The sequence below is a fragment of the Stegodyphus dumicola genome, chromosome X2 (genome assembly GCF_044657685.1).
Source record: "Stegodyphus dumicola isolate Sdum_Otavi_A_Nest chromosome X2, ASM4465768v1".
Lineage (NCBI taxonomy): Eukaryota > Metazoa > Arthropoda > Arachnida > Araneae > Eresidae > Stegodyphus > Stegodyphus dumicola.
In genome coordinates, this window is record NC_140781.1 from 153,528,568 (window position 1) to 153,546,721 (window position 18,154).

The 18,154-nt window shown below is 33.5% G+C and overlaps 1 protein-coding gene across 1 annotated transcript in view; it reads right to left on the minus strand.

Annotated features, from left to right (window-relative positions):
- Window positions 1-12,634: 12,634 nt before the first annotated feature.
- Window positions 12,635-18,154, minus strand: part of LOC118187019 (bcl-2-related ovarian killer protein-like) — a 69,101-nt gene continuing 63,581 nt past the window's right edge. Inside the window, exon 3 of the mRNA XM_035357207.2 lies at window positions 12,635-12,860. Coding sequence (XP_035213098.1) covers window positions 12,747-12,860 — 114 coding nt within the window. The 3' untranslated portion in view covers window positions 12,635-12,746. The remainder of the gene's footprint in view (window positions 12,861-18,154) is intronic.

The window sequence follows — 18,154 nt, forward strand, 5'->3', positions numbered from 1 at the left end:
AACGTCGCGGAGAAAACAACGCAAGGCGAAAACGTCGTGCTACAAAACATCGTGGGAGAAAACATCGCAAAGAGAAAACATCGCAGTTCTAAAACATCGTGCTACAAAACATCGTCGTCGATAATAAAGCGGTTCAAAAACTTCGCAGTTTAAAAACATCGTCATCGAAAATATCGTGGTAAAAAATAAAGTATCTACAAATCATCGCATGGCGATAACTTCGCAGACATGCTTTTTTTTCAGGTTTTAATTATTGTAAATGGATATTCCCATAATAATTTGTGAGCGCAGTATGTAAAGAAGGATAATTTTTATTTTAACATATTTTATTAATTAATAAATGTTTGCTGAAAAAGTAAGAAGGAAACTTAAGCATAAAAAATTAAATGCAAATTATAGATTATACTTTTCATGAAAAATTACCAGTAAAAACTTTATAAAAATGATTTATTAATGGCCTTTGTAAGTTAACTATGTCGGTTTAAAATTCTATTAAGTGCTATAAGTTGCATTAATTTTCTATGCTTAAGTTTCATTCTTATTTTCTCAGCAAAAATTTATTAGTTAATAAAAAGTATGAAAGTAAAAATTATCCTTCTTTCCATCTTGCGATCACAAATCAATGTGGGAATATCCATTTACAGTTATTAAAGCCTGAAAGAAGCATGTTTGCGATGTTATCGTCATGCGATGATTTGTAGATACATTATTTTTTACCACGATATTTTAGACGACGATGTTTTTAAACTGCGAAGTTTTTGAACAGCTTTATTTTCGACGACGATGTTTTGTACCACGATGTTTTAGAACTGCGATGTTTTCTCCCACGATGTTTTGTAGCACGACGTTTTTGCCTTGCGTTGTTTTCTCCGCGACGTTTTCGTCCGCGATGTTTTTGCCGCGATGTTTTCGGCTGTAACCTCCATTACAAGCGCCAATATATGAATTGCATTCTTCAGTAACATTTAACAAATTAGAAAAAGGTTTTAACTTAGCACAAAGTTTGAGAGGACGCTAATATCTGTTCAGCCGTTGACGTAATACTTTTAATCTTGATATATAACAGAACGGCAGATTAAGTGTTAGGATTTTGATGAAAAATATCAATAACAGTTGTTGAAAAGAAGGCATCAAAAGGATTCAGAGTTACGCCTCAAAAAGAATTGTAAAATATCGAACAATGTTTCTGCTTTATTAGCCAAGTGAGCTTTTAATAGCCTAGTTTATATTAAAGTGCTTAATTGATTTTCTGTTAAAGGTTATAGGCTATATTATTTATTGAGCATTATGGACCAATTTATATGTCGTACATAAAAAATCGAAATTAATTCAGTACCTTTTTACAATGATATTACATTGTAGTGAATTACTTTTAGTATTTTTTTAATCCAAAGAAAATGTAAAAACTCAGAAATAAATTACCAACACGCTCATTTTTATGGAAAAAAAATGTCATATCAAGTAAACCGGAATGTAAACAAGTCTGCTCTCATCTCGTCATGTAAACAAATCTCAAATGCTGATTGACATAGATTTTACATTAGCAGAAGCGTTTTCAGCAATCTAAAAAGATTCAGCAATCTAATCTGAAGGAGACGATCACGCTGAATTGCTGAAAGAAGTTCTGCTAAAATAAAATCTACGTCAATCAAATTTATGTTTTTTACACTTAAGTTTTATTTTTATTTACCTAGAAAAAAGAACAAACAATGCAGTATTATCAGATAACTAGTAATCCTGCTGTACCTCCTTTTAAAAATACTTTTAAATATCTGAATTCAATCTAAAATTTGCTAGATTATCTCTAAATCCATTTTCATAATTTTGAACAATTTTCATTGAGGAATTTCTTATCTGGACAATAACTCTAATCTAAGCAGTTTTATGATAAAAGAAGCTGAATATTTTGTCAACTCGGCATTAGAAGTTATTCTAGCCTCTTTCGCTTCTTCATGACAAACAAATTATACCTTAATTATTTGCCGGTGATTTATGTTCATCTTCATACGTTACGTAAAAAACCATCCTTATAATTGCAAAAATTATTCGTGTTGCTTCATCCAGATTCAAGACTGTTGAATTATTAATTGAACAACTAAAGTCATTTCGCTCTTTCCCTAAATTATTTACTTGTTATAGGTCGAGTTATAATCCTTTCTCTAATTACTGGACAGGCATGATCACATTTTGCGATTTTCATGATCACATTTTTATTGGCGCTTGTTATATTTATATAGCGATAAGAATTCAGATGTGCTTACACAGTTTACAAACGAATGCTTAAACTGTGAATGCCGTAGTCACCAATTCGTGACCATCAAAACTGTTCTTTCGAAACCATTCTATTCATCTTTAATTTCTTCGACACCTGATACAAGCTGGGAAAAAATTAGTGTCGTTTACCTTAAAGAATTATCTTTTAAAGAGTATCTGAACATATAAGGAATAAGAAAATACGACGAAATAATAAAAAAAAGACGACGAAAAAAAAATCTGATGTGTACACCACATGACTTCCTTGTACGGAATATTAAATTATACGCATTTTTTCTTGCATTTCATTTAAACTTATTAGATTGAATTAAACCTACTTCGCCGACAGCGCATAAACCACAATAGAATAAATGCATTCTTTAAAATTCACTTTGTTTACCATAGCGACATTCTGGCGCTAGGTTTACTTAACAGTATTATATGTCGTTCATATCATAACTCAGAATGCACAAAATTTATATCATTTAAAGAATTATCTAATCGTTGCCACATGTTCTATTCAAATACTATAATAAAGCTAGAACTATGTATAAAAGAAATTAAGCAAACAAAACAAAAAAAGAAACAGTTTTTCACAGACGATTGAGTATTTCTGATTCAATTAATTCAGTTTTCACTTCGCGACAAGACAAAAATACATAAAAACTCAAAATATCTGTATTAAAATTTACGAAGTAAATCTTAAACGCTTATTTCCTCGAAAAAATTCCAGAAAGAATTAAGTATGATTTAAATAATAAATGAAGGCGTTATCTTTGTTGTTGTGAAGCTAAGTTTCTCTAGATGGCAACAAATCCGCTTCTCAGCTGTTTCAAATGTAAACAAGACCAATGGCCGCCATCAAATTAGGCTTAGCGGCACTTAAACAATTTTAAAATTGTTGATAATTCTAAAAATATTGCATACAGATTTACTAAAAGCATAAAACCCTTAACCGGAAGATAAAAACAACATAATTCAATCATTTTAAAGCAAAAAATGTACAATTTACAAACATATAAGAGTAAAGAAACTGAGATCACTGAGCCGGGTAACAGAGGGGATATATTTATAAATATATTTATATACGTTTGGCGCGTCCGATTGAAACCAAAATACGAGGTGCACATCTACATGTTATAGCAGTCCTATATACAAAATTCCAACGTTCTGAGGCTACTCGTTTTTGAGTTATGCGAGATACGTACGTACGCACGTACGTACATACGTTCGTACAGACGCCACGAAAAATTCTCTTCAGAATTCATTTTAAAGCAGTTTTTTAGTTTTTTGGAGGAAAAGAGTTTCTTATTCTGTCCTACGTACAGATATCATGCAAAAACATCGTTAAATTGCATTCGAAAGCGATCAAAGTGGATATTTTCGTTGAAATATGCTGCCTGAAGCTTTTCGCGATTACAATACTTCCTTTTTACTTCGTACAAGGAAGTAAAAAGAAAGTAATATTTGTGTAAGTGATTAGATGTTAATATAATTTTGTAAGGTTTTCTGAAGGCTGATAGAAATGTAAGCTTTCAAAATAGTCACTTCCTGTCAGTAGGAAGTGCAACCGTAAATTCTCTTCGTAAGATGTTGTTCAGTCTGAAGTTCAGAGTTATAAGTATTATCTACCATTATTTTCTTATCTCCGAAGGGATCAGCGTTTTCGGACTTCCTTTTCTCAATTCACTAAGTCTTAGTCAAATAATATGAGTAAATCACAAGAAGATTAACTGCGTTGATAAAAATTAAAAACTCCTAAAACTGAATCACAGTTCTTTCTGAATTCCTAGAATCCTTGTTTACGTTATTAAAAACTTCATGTTAAAACGAAATGCAAAACGTACATTATGCAGTTTGAGACACTTCATACATGTGAGGTCCTACAACGATAAAATAAGCAAGAAATCAAATCCCTTGAGCTAAGCCTCCCAATATTTTTTGAATTTTCGTCAGATTTACTCTTCATTCTATCTAATAAGCCATGACCTTCCATTGACACCAAAGAAAAATAACGCGTGGAAAATAAGAACTGTCTGTTAAAACAAGCTCATTGAAAGCTTTAATATAATAAAAAATTCATATAGTTAATAGTAAGTTAACATGACTAAGGCGACCGATATTGTTGATCAATGTTAAAAAATAACTGATAAGTAAGGTATTTTCTCCCTCCTTTCAGCATGCCTTCGTGGTGTAACGGTAGCCCAAATTGTGCGTATTCGAGAGGTCCAAGTTCGAGTCTCGGCGAGGGCATTGCGTATTTTTCACGTCTCCTGCTTCAAAATAACCTTATGACTTTCATTCGAAAGTGTTCGTAAGATGCGAGGCTCACAAGAAAGTGAATGCATGCATTTATCACATAGCTTATGCTTAACTGCGCTGTGCTGGCATTACTGAATTAAACTGATAATTACACAACGCTCATCTTTGCTGCCAAATGAATGATAAAAACCTTACTCCAGAAACTAAAAACCGACCAAAGCTTCGGTCGTAATTGTCAGTTTTCTACATTAAAAGTTCAAATGACTCTGACTTCCTGGATAGCTTACCTATCTCTAAAATTTGACATCAACCGTCTTCTCACAAGATTATATGGGGTATCTCAAATAAAAGTATGCCCAAACCGAACGAAAAAGCATACTAATTTGTTTTGTGCTAGTACAGTTAATGGCACTATATTTTTTGTAGTATTATTACACGTGCTTACATGTATATCCTTGCTGCATTACATTCATAAAAGCAATCTTGTACTGAAATTCGATCTCGTTTACATTTTTTTGGACTTCTTATAGTAGAAAATTAATGAAAATTTATAAAGTTACATTAAAACTTCGTTTAATAATTATGTAAAATAAAAAGCAGAAAAAGCTTTTACGGCAATATATACTCTTTTAGGTTGAAATTCGCACCTCCAATATGCTACAAAAAGAATCATTTATTTGCAGTCCATTCGCCTAATAGTCTTATATGCAGCACCTGCTTGGGCTACCACGGCAAATACTCGCAGATCCAAATTGCAAACTCAAAATGTTCATCTAAGAATAATGTCTGATTCTCCATGGTTCGTCAGGGACTCTGTCATAAGAAAAGGTTTCAAGATTAACACCATCAATGAAGAAATTCTCAAATTATCCCAAATTTTCCACTCCAAATGTGATTCTCATGAGGACAGTGTCATTCGATATCTAAATTCACATTCGAAATTATGATCATTCATCTATTCGAAATTATGATCACAGCATCATTCAGCCTTTCAAACGTCCCAGAACGATTTTCTGTAATAATAATTGGAAGTAGTCTTTCATCTATGTAATTAATTGTATATATACTCATCACTCAAACAGGCTAAGGACACGTTTTGACTTCTTTATGCTTATTTATATTTAACCAAGATTTTTTCATGTTATTATTTTCTTCGTCATATCCCAGAAGAGTATTATTCTTTTTTCTACTATTTATCCAAGAAGTTCAAGTTTTGTTAGTAATCCTATCGTGTTGTAAATAATCTTTGCTGTAAGTATTTTTTGCTCAAGATTCACTTAAATTTTTGATCATGTGACTACCGGAAGCCATAGCATTGGTCCAAGCTACATCCCGCCCACAACTTATGATTCTGATTTTTCGTTAATATAATTTCATCATTTTTCTAATTTTAGTATTTTTCCCATAAACTTTGAACCCTTATTTAATGAAAAATAAAGAAAGTTTTCCACCGGTACTTTTTTAGAGACTTTAGAAGCCTGTAATTCTTCACTGACTACTTTCCATGACCAACCAATCATAGTGCACCTGGGAGCTGAATATAATCCCACTATATCTCATCAACATCTCACTACGCCATTGCTCATCCAAATAATTGCCTGCATCATCTTTGTTCTTCTCACAATGCCATTGCTTATCCAAATAATTTCCTGTAATTCTCATCATCTTCACTAAAAAAGACGTACAAATTGAAATGTTTAAGTTTTTCACTAAAACTGCCCAGTAGGGATACTAATTTTTCAAGTAAAGGCCAAATACTTCCGACTACCGTAATTCACCGTCGTTTAATAAATATATTTCCCTCTCCCCAAATCACTTTATTTACAAAATAGAGTAGGACACAATAAATATGCTTTAACGGAATGCGCGAAAATTATATTTTTAAAACTGTTCTGTCTGATGCAGATTATGTTAAATATTATTAAGCTTTAGAAACTGAGCGATAAAAGTGTACTCAAGCGATCATCTATTGTATATTTTTAAAGTTTACACGCTTAAAATCACAGTTTTAAATCACTTTCAAAATAATATTTTTGATAAATTCCCCTATCACAGCAGAAGTTTACCTTTAATACACTCTAGGGTTTAAAATTAAAAGAATTCCCATATTTTGCTGTTTTCTTGAAAAGTAATGGAAAAGGTAAAAAGTATGCTTCCAAACAAAGAAAACAGAAAAACAGTGTAAATTTTTGTGTTACACAAACATACGCGTGCCTTTGCGCGAATTATTTAAGGAAAGAGTTGTTAAAAGTGCACGTAGCATTTTTATGGGTTTCATTCTTTGAGGACTTGTGAGTTTTTTAGTCATTTAGTTTTAATTTGTTGTTATATTCAACATCTATTGAAATCAAAGAGCAGAGAGTTAAAGTAAATACCCAGCGTTTGAATGATGGATTAAGTGGAAATTCTTTGGGAGACTGAAAACAAAAGTTTTTAACTAGTTTATTTCCAGAGCTTGAATGTAGCACTCGTGCGCAACTTATAGAAACAGTCTGAAGATACTGGATTTGTAAGGAGAAAGCCTAGGCAAGATCATCCAAGGGCCATGATGGCCAGTTGTCCGCTTCAGCGAGGCATGACAGCAGTACGTCAGCTTCTCAAGTTCTGATAACTTCCATGCGGCTGTACGGACTCACCAATGGGCACGTGGTAAAGTCACTGAATAGTGTTAGTTTGACACAGGTTCAAATCTCGCCGAACGGCTAATTGAAAGAAGACTTTGGTGGGTTTCTCATATGTAAACTGGATACGAACCTATCTTCCATTAGAAAGTCCTTTACGAAAGCATACCTCCCCTTAAGCAAATAACCTTCGCTTGCTTTTCCATAATGAAACAAACTAAACGGAAGGCGAGTTTCAAGTTTACTGTTTTTAGAATGTTACATAAGAGGCCTGTTTCCAAGAAAACCTGTTGCTTGCGTTCCAATGACTTTTGCACACAAAAGAACCCACGCAAAAAACATCGACATTGGACCAATCATCAACGGAGAGCCGTTCTCTACAGATAAGTCCCGTTTCAGGTCAACTAATGACTAATGACGTTTCTTCATCTGGAAAAAAAGATGAAGTTATCGAACAATCAGAGAACACCAGAGAAAGGAACTAGTTCGGTAGCAGATGTTTGGTGGTCTGGGTAGGCATCATGCTGTACATAAGGACAGATATTCATATCTTTGACAGATGATGTGACTACTGCGAGGTATAGGGAAGAGATATTAGAGCCCTGTTTATCTCTATGAATGACAATTGCTCATCCAAATAGAGCTAATCTGGAGGATAATTTTCTGGAAAGGGGGAATATTAACCGAATAAATTAGACAACTAGATTTCCAGAAGATTTTGTACTTTGAAGCCCTTGCCGCCAAATGCAACTCGTCTACCCCCTCTCAGAGCCCTTTACGATATAAAAACAAACGTTGCTATAGGAAAGACTGTAAAGACCTTATTTTATTCTAACCAATTATTTATAGTTATTTCTTTCCCTCCTGATTTCAGTTTCTTGCCGGAATGTAAATTTTAATAACGTAGCATGCAAAATCTAAGTGTGTTCAAAAGCAGTAGTTAAGCTGCTGTTTCAAGAGTCGTGAGGAGTAATAGCGGAGTTAGTTCCAAGTTTATGCTGCGTGCTTTAAAATGATTCTGGTGTTCTAGTTGATGTTAGCTACCCTCTTCAGATTATATTGATACTCTAGACTTGGCTTTGCTGAGTGTAGCCGATTTAACGGTTTAGATAAATAAAGAGCCAGTCTTTAGCCATCTTAATTTATTGTAATTTTACATTTTTAGTTTCTGTTCGAGCTATTTAACTACAAGTGGTGGTGAATTGTGAGCACCGAGTGAGTGCATCTCGTTAAGTTAGTTCAAATAAAAGGGTCATTTAAACCTTCTTCTGCAGTATCAGTTCTTCAAAGACATAGCGAAAATTCGCTACGCAGTCTTTTTTATGTAGGTTTTACGGTGAATGCTTCCGAAAATAACACGTAGACTTCACCAGACATCCTGTATAAATCGCAGAGACTCACAAATTGCCTAACTTAAAATGAGACATCACAATGCGAGAGTCGTACAGAGTAAGGCAGAAACAATTAGACGATTTAAATTTGGAGCAACTCCAACATTTTTGTAGGTTGCGCGATGAAACACACATCGCTGAGAAAAGCAGTTTAAAGCCTTTAGATTTCATACGGTGTTAGTCTGTAGAGCATCGAGAGGAGTAAATTTTGCAGAAATTGTTACAAATAGTTAAAAGTAACTTCAGATGCTGGGCAGCAGAGACAGACATGATGCATTAGAAGCCACTGCTGTTATTCTATGAATGTTTCCGCAGCATGTCATCTCTCGTTAGGATGACGTTCAATGGTCTCCAAATTCGCCTAATTTGCCAGCATATTATTTTTTCCTATGGAGGGACTTGAAGGATAACGAATACGTTCACCACTACACATTTTACGGAAACTGAAGGATTACATCCGGAAGTAAAATTATGCAATTCCAATGAATTGGTTAAGGAAAGTAACGCATAACGTCAGACAACGTGCCCAGGTGCACCTTACTCGTCTAAGCGATATAATCCTCAAAAAAAGTGACTTGAAATACTTTTCCATGTTTTTACAGTTATTTACCTAGTTATTATTTTGGTTTCAATTAAAGTGATCATTTTCAAGTTATTAATCGTTTTCCTGCACCATCCTGACTGGACGTTAGAGGTAACCATACCTTCTATTAACTTCGTTTTTTTTCGATCTTGATTTCTATTGTAGACCTTCTTTTGCCGATGAGCCTTATGCCCGATCATGGGTGCATGCCATGACTGTTGGCAAGTATTTTTGTATTGTATCAGCCTAAATCCATAACAGATTTCATTAAAATCTATCCATTAATTCTGAATATAATCGACCAAATGTCAAAATTCTCTTAATTTTGAACACTATTATATATTAGTGCCTAAAATTACGTTTGGAACAACTGAACCACTTATTAAAATGCGCTGATATTTAAATAAAATGTACACATTGACTTAACCTGAAATAACACTTTTATTCTAGAAACAAAAGGTATTGAAACATGTAAAATGAACTGCGTTCATAAATCATCCTAAAAATACGATAAACATTTCCGCTTTTGGTGCTTCCCAGAAATTTTTCTGTTGATATAAACGTATCTAAAGCATGCGTACTTAATTCAGTATAATCAGAGTTGAAAGCCATAGAATGAACAGAAATTTGACAAGTAGAACAGGGCTTGAATTTTAGTCCCGTAGGGGTTTTATGTTATGGCAGAAATTTAACAACACTTGAGGTTCGAAAGCTTGTAAAAGGCATTCAAGAAGTGTAGTAACATCTCAAGAAGAAGTACAAGAACGTCGAAGAAATTCCTCCTATTCAAGAAGTACAACGACTTCACAAAAATATTTTCAGAACAATATGAGGCACATTATAGTGAGGCAAAAACCTTTAAAGCTCTCCATAGATATTGGGATACCTGTTTAGCAAAGCCACGCTTTGCAACGTTGCTGTATACTGTAACTGTAAAACTGCTGTATAGTACTGTAAATCAACGCATTTATAAAGTTAGTCTCATCGCAGATGACCCTAGTTAATATTTTTCAAGCCCTTTATAAAAAACAGCTTTTGGAATTCTGCAGATAATTTCGCTGAAGCCAGACCGACTAGGCACGAAGCGCCTTTCGTTGGTTCTAAATATTGCAGTGCACACGAAAACTATTTGCCTAAGGAAAATAATGCCTTCGTGGAGGATCTCTGAGGGAAACTGGCTCTTATTCACTTTACACATGGAAAAAAAACCACGAAAACTAACCATGCTTCCTTCCCGTTTTCCTGGATTCTAACCCGTGTAAGACTACCAATATTCAGTGATCTTAATCTCTCTGCAATGAGAGGCCAAAACGTTTTACGAAAACGAGCTGAAATTCAGTTTACAAGTTGATTCCTGTTTCATCTGAACAGAAGGAAAACAGCTTCAAACTTTCGATTACAAGATATCTTTGAAGACCGAGTTTTAATGACTAAGTGTCAGACTCTATTTTACATGTTAAAAAGTAGTGATCCAAGTTCTAAGCAGTGTAGAAAGAGACACATTGAGTTTTAAGTAATTTAACTAACACAGTTTTAAGTAATGTAGTTTATTGGTTCTATTGCGCTAATTTTATTTTAAGAGACGAAAATGTACTTTACATGTTAAATAATTCTCAGCTTGTATACATTCCTACAAAATGAAGATACCGTTGGAACTTATCAGCCAAATCTTGGGAATTCTTCATTATGAGCTGAACTAGAATATTTTTATTTTGTGCAGCTTACTTTCCCCTTCTTAGAACATTTTATGAGCTAATAACCATTTATGGTTAAGACTGTAATGTTAAACATGTAATTTGATTAGAAATTTCAAAATTGATAATGTTATTCAGAATTAGATAAAAGTATGGGCCTTTCTTCTTTTCCCCCTGAGTCCTTCCCGCTGAATTGCGTTTTCCACAGCAGATTGAAAATGATTTTAAAAATATGAAATAGATTATTTTGTGACATTTTCTTTAGCACTAAGAGCGTGATGTTTTCACTTACTCAAGTAAACCTCTTTTCACGCTACTTTCCTTCTCAGTGTTCAGAACGTCCTTAAAACATAAGCTATATGCAATGACTAAATATAGGCTATTTAGAGTATCCTAGTGTTGAACGATCAATTTCAGATAATGCTACCAGTGCCACAACATCAGGTATTTTTCTGGAGCAAAACCACTTTTTATTGAGAAAAGCGTGTTTCAAGACCTTTATATAACAGCGACTGTTTGCTGCTTGCCTATGGGTGTGCAGTGTTGACAACCGTAACTATACTGGATAACATGCTAGAACATGCTTTGACGATCATTAGGGTGTTGTCGCTTTGAAATGCCTTCATCATTTAAAAATTTTAAGTATTGAAGGACGGCTAAATTTATCATCACTATATACATATTGTAACATTTGCGGCTCTTCTCAATCATAATCCAAAAATTCAATCATATCTCTGCCATCCGCATGACAAAACGTATTAGGTATTTCCTCTTGGCTGTGGTCATCTACTTAAAGTCATGGCGGTTCAACGCAGGTTTGATCATTCATGTATAACGTTCACAAAATTTACTATGACTACGTATAATTTAGTCCACCAGCGGCCGAGCGGTAAAGTCGCTGAACACTGGTAGTTCGGTCCGGGGTTCGATTCCCGCGAACGGGCTGGCTGCATAGGTGTTTTCGTGGTTTTCCCCATGTGTAACGTGTATGCGAGCCAGTTTCCCTTAGAAAGTCCTCCACGAAGTCATCCCTCCCTTTAGGCAGATAGCTCTAGTGTGCTTTGCCATAATTAAATACACCACACCACCACGTATAATTTTAGGAGAGAGAAATAGAACCAAGCTTAAAGTGTTTCAGTCAGCTCTTGTATATTTTTGTATTCTAATCATTTATTGTATCACGATTCTTTCATTAATGACATTTAAAAACAGGCTAAAACAGGCAGTCTGGTGCTAAAAAAACGGGGCAAATTTTTGCAAATAAGTAAAAGAATTTCCTCATAAAAGATACGTTTTTTCTTGATTTAAGTGTTTACAGTCTTAATATAATTGTTTAGATGTTTTTCATGCTTAAAAACTTGATGCAGTGAATTGAATTTCATTAGATGAATACGGAATCCTTAATTTGTTTCAATTAGCGATACTTTTTAATTTAAAGTTTTAAACGTGCGTCTTTCGATTAATTTGAAAAGGAATACGCTGATAAGATTTATTTTGGACAGGAAAGCAGATTTATTATTGTCGTTGTTGTTATTACTGGTATATCAATGCACATGTCATTATAATTCTATGTATCATAAAATAGATAATTTGAAAACTTAAATTTTCTGTTTTCGTTTGCCTTTTTTGTCATCTAATCGAGAAATGTTATCATGCAAAAGTTACCGAATTTTTATCAAAATTCTTCCCCCCTCTTTGAAATATGATTTAATTTCGAAATAGTTCACTTTTTTAACGACAGCCATTATTTTGTTCCAGTTTTGAACGACTATATTTATTAATAACAGGCTCATTGAGAAAGCATGCAAAAGTGATGAAATCAATCCACACTTAAAGAGGTAAAAATTTTAATGCCAAAAAATACACGAGGTAAAGGTCATGTGGATAGAGAATATAAAGTATAAATAAGCTCTGGAATGATGCGGAAATGGTTTCGTCGTATTCATGGGAAGAGGTAATATATGATGGCAATCACACAAGCCACTATGATGCTTGTACACAGGAAACCGGGCTTCTGGAATGAGGGGCTCTTTTTGAATCGTGTCAGCAATGCAGTCTGAAAGAAATAAAGAAATAAATTAAATAATCATAATTTTTGAACTAAAATATTATATTCTAGCAATTTATTGAAATTTTTACAATAATTAAATAATTTTAATTATCATTTAACACTTTCTCTCATACACACTTATAGTATGTATGTGTGTATTTAAACAAATAAATTAAAACTTTTCATGATTATTTCGTAAAATCATATTAAAATCAATACTATGTAAAGATATGTGAGAAAAATAAAACTGGCAACTTAAAAATAAAACTGACTTACGTAAGCCTATGGCTAGTTATTTGGCTAATTACCGTTGGTGTTGGTTTAAAAGGAAATGTTTTGTAAATAAAACTTACAAAATTAAAATAAAATAAACAAGTTATAATGCAGCCAACTGAATAACTTCAGGTTAGATTCATCGGACATGGTCATCTAAAGTCCTATTTAACATCAAGGAGTCCTAACATCCTTCTTCGTTGTTTAAAAGGTCACTCTTTTTCTATTACACTAATTTTGGCGACTTTTGAGAAGAGGAATTTTCTCTAAAGATTTTTCCCTCGACATAAAAATATGCGCCACCGCAAAAATCGTCAAATATTTAAGTGCAAAATGACTTTCGTCATTGGTAACTTCAACTCACATTCCAAGGTTTTTTAGTTCTCTGGAGTTTTACCGATTTTCGTTTGCTTTTTAACCATAGTTAGCTCTTCTGAATTTTCTAACTATATGTAGGGTTTATACTTCTAGCTTCTGTTTTAAAAACAGTTTCAATTTTTTTCCCTTCCCAGTTTGGTATTTGCAAATATAAGGTTTCTTAAAATATGTACGAGTGTAATTCTTGATTTTTGAAAGCACACTTATTATAACAGAAAAAGAGTGACTTAGAAATATGGAGAAGGACAGAAACGTTTTTTTATAGGACTCCTTAATGTTAACTAATGGAAGGACTTTTGATGAATACACCCTGACGAATGTAATCTGAAGCTGTTCAGTTGGCTACACCATAACTTATTTATTTTATTTTTATTTTGGAATTTTGATTTTAATGTGTTTTCTTTTAAACACCAACGGCAGGTGTCAGCAATGCTCTTTCAGAAGTTGTCAATTCTATTTTTCTCTCAACAGTATTAAATTTCAAATATCTCTAGTATACTTTAAGAAAATAGTACTGGAATGTTTTAATTATAATAATATGATAAAACAAAGTAAGTAACTAAACAAATAACTTAAAACTTTTCAGAACAATTATATATGTATATAGTATATATAGTAAGAGCTTTGAATTAAGCATTTTTTATTTAAGTTTGCACAAATTTGCATGTTACAGCAATATTTTAAATTAAAACGGTAGAAAATAAAGCTAAATTATTACTGCAATGTCCTAAATCGTGCTTATAAGTAAGCAGATCCACTACATTCAGTAGACATTAATTTACAATACTATCCATATACGCATAACTATAGTAATCATTGAACACAATAATGAAATTTATGACATTTCATAATAAATTGCCTGTTTTCCTGGAAGCTGTCATGTTTAATTTAGCGTTTCGTAATAGTACGTTTAATTTACAATGCTTGCCATTTTAATTATAGAGGAAGTTTATCGAAATTATCTGATGGCAGTTTTCAAAAAGCATTACTTTTAAATGTTTTAAAGTAAGTTATTGAAGAGAAAATTGACACTTAAAGATGGATGTTTCAATATCGGATTTAACTGAGTACATTTTTCTGTTACTCAGAATATCAAAGGATATCAACTGAACTAACTTCTCATTTAAAGCTATGATCACATCAATAAGTTATTAATATAGTATAATTAAGGTTCAGTGACCGCTTTGAATTGTACTGATGTAAGGGCTGCCAAGCGATTAATAACCTTGTTGTATAATTTATTATGCTCTACATACTACTTCTTTTCCGTTTTTGTAAAACTAACTTTTTGATTATGTTTTCGAAATTGAAGTGCTTCTGTTACTAGTCGAGCTATCAAGTGCACTTTGAAAGGTCTAATCATATCAACATAATATTTTTAATAATCAATGCAAAAAATGCCATAAAATACCTAAAGAAATTATTTAAGTGTATTTTAAATTGACAATAGTCTGCAATGGACTATTCAAATCTGTAAAACTTGTTAAATGTTAGTTATTTGGCTAATATTTACGAAGATATCAGGAAAAATATGTTAACGGCTTCAATAGCCTGTCGGTATGCAGAGCAAAGAAATACGTTTTTCAAAACCCATTTGTAATCTCTGCTTTCAAGTGGCTCCCGCCTGAAGTAAGATTATTTAGTTTAATGTGTCCTTGGGCTTTTTTCCCGATGCTGACCCTATCAAAGCGATATCCTGCTTTAAAATAGACGGCAAAAGGGCGTTCTGTCATATAATGCAGATAGTTCAGGCAGAAACAGCTAACTAGAAGCAGAAAATACGTAACAGCAAAGTGTCCGTCTACTGACGAGAAAATTTTGGATTTAAGTCCCAGTAAAACTCAAAACTTTACAATGGTACTCGTCTAAATTTAAAACTCTCAGTGGACTTAGTTTTCCTCACTGACATCGCACATGTCAGAGATATGACCAGCCCCGAAATTAGGGAAGAGTGCGGAAATCTTATCGTGCCGATGAGAAATGGTATAAGGGATGCAACAGCTATGTGCCGCTGACAAAGGAAGACGCACTAGGTTCAAGTCCCCTTTAAAGTCCCGATGTTATAAATGAGTAAAAAGGAAAAAAAAATGTCTAAATAGCTGAACAACACAGCAATGTTCCCAAGAAACTGAAAACCGCACTAAAAAAATACATTAAGGGAACATTTAGTCAGGTTAACCTATAAGGTATTTCTTCTACTTTCCTAGCGTGCCTTCGGAGTGTAGTGGTTCTGCACGCTGGGCCGTTATTCCAGAGGTCCGTGGTTCGATTCCTGGCGAAGGCGTTGCTAATTTCTCATTTTGCCTGCTTCCAACTAAACTAATGTCTCTACAGTGACGCCCGAACTAAAAGGGTTTTGGATGAGGATTCTCCACACCCAGGATTTGGCGATTGGGTCCCCTAAAATCACCCCAGTCGCCCCTTAAAAATGGGAGTATATAAGGTATTTCTCCCACTTTTAGCGTGCCTTCGTGGTGTAGTGGTTCTGCACGCTGGGCCGGTATTCCAGAGGTCCGTGATTCGATTCCCGGCGAAGGTGGTTGCTATTTTTCATCTCTCCGGCTTTTCCAATTAACCTAATGTCTCTGAAACCTATCATTTAAATTTAAACTAAATTGAATTTAAGGGAACCGAAGCCATTGATTCATGATGCTGAATAATTTGCTCTTAAAACGAAAACCTGGTAAATGTATTGCCCCATTATTGAAATATATTTGTAACTTTTTTCTTGATTTACGCATTTTGCAACATACAGGAAATATGTTATATGCTTTTCTTCCCCTTGAATAATATTTGAGGTTTACTACAAAAGACTAGGATGGAACTACAAAAGACTAGGATGGAAAACTACTACAAAACTACTACAAAAAAAAAATACTACAAAAGACTAGGATGGAAAAGATTTTTGTAAGATTCAAAATCTAAGAAGAAATAAATAAATAGAAACCTAGAACTCTTCTTGGAACCAGTTCCAGATTTTCCATCTACCTATCTGAAGAATCTTCATCATTTTTGTTTAAAAAAAAAATTAATGCAGCAAGAGTCAGAGCCGACCAACCGGAATAGTGGTTAGCGACGCTGACTGCCAAACCGAAGGGCCGAGCTCTAATCTCGGAGAAGGAATGGATGTTTGTAAATGTATAGTTTCTGTGTGGCGTGGGGGCACTCTAATTACGAGCGCGTGTATGGTGTGCACAAGGCTCTTGCCAATGACAGGCGCAATCTTACGCTCCTTGCCAAGATGAATTTTGTGGGTTTATTCTGATGTTATTGTCAGACAAGTGATAAGTCTCAGCAACAAGAGATAAGTCACAACAGCAAGAATTCAGTAGGTTTTTTCTACAATGATTCTCATGAAAAAATCAATGCGGTTGATGAAAGAACTTTTATTTATACATTTAAAATGCTTCGAAGTGGAAATGAACAGGAACCACCTGCTTCGATGCGCGGCTGTACGTAGGAGGAGTCGAGATACTGAAAGGCAAGAACGAGCTTCAGGCTATGACTTTGGTCTTTTTGTTCTTAGTTCGAGTGTTTGTAACCTCTGTTTATAAGATTTTTGTTCTTTGTTATTTTTTGCCTAACTATTGACATTGAAAATAATAATAAAAAAAAATGCCTCAAATTTTAAGCTATGTAAATTATGTTACGAGACATTAGTTAAAATAATTGTTAATTTTAAATAAATTATGTTTCTAATTTAAATTATTATTTATTATATTTATTGTTGTAGTAAATTATATTTCGACAACTTAAATTACTAGTTTGCATATACACAAAAATTTACCAAATACTTATAAGAAAAAAAGAAATATGCAGTAATATTACAAGAACCCAAATAATATTTACCGTGTTTCATTCACATAAGTTGTCTTTTCCCTTTTACTTTAAGCCACTGCTGACTGAGAAAAAGAAGAAAAAAGATCTCATTGGAAGACGGAGGGCTTTATTATCATTAAATAGGATATTTGAGCCTCTGCCAATTTCTAACCTAGTCTCAATAGAGTAAGCCGAAGTGAGCCTGGTTCGTTAATGTAGATAAAGTGACACAGCAACGCCTGGAGAATTAGAAATACAACGGAACAAAAGAAGTGAACATTTTAGAATTTTGAGGATGTATCGCAGTGACCTCCTTATTTAAATGGCCTAAGTTCATAAAATAATGAAGGGCAAGACGGCACTTTTAAGTATACTTCTGCTGTTGAAATGCATAAATAATCAGTTATATCTTACAGTTCTAAAATACAGAACTCGAATTATTGTAATTTATTTAAAGCCGATTTTTAGAGGAATTCCGAATTTCATTTATACCAAAGTTTTAATATTTATATTTCACGTAAGAAATTTCTTGACTGTTTTGTACAGTATAAATTAGTGTTCTTGTTAAGCTATGATATAAATTTAATACTGCTTTTAGTGATACCTTTTCCATTTATGGAATTTTAACATGAGTTAGTGAAATATCGGGAGCGTCGTGTAAAGCTGATAAAAGTGTGTAAACATCAATATAAAAACCACGTTTCTGTGCTTAGAAACGATGATTATATTTATCAAAACATGCGCCATTATGGTGCAAGAGTTTACTTGGAGTTGTATACTGATTATTTATAAATAGAAAACTTAGAAGAAAATTCTGTTATCATTCCCTA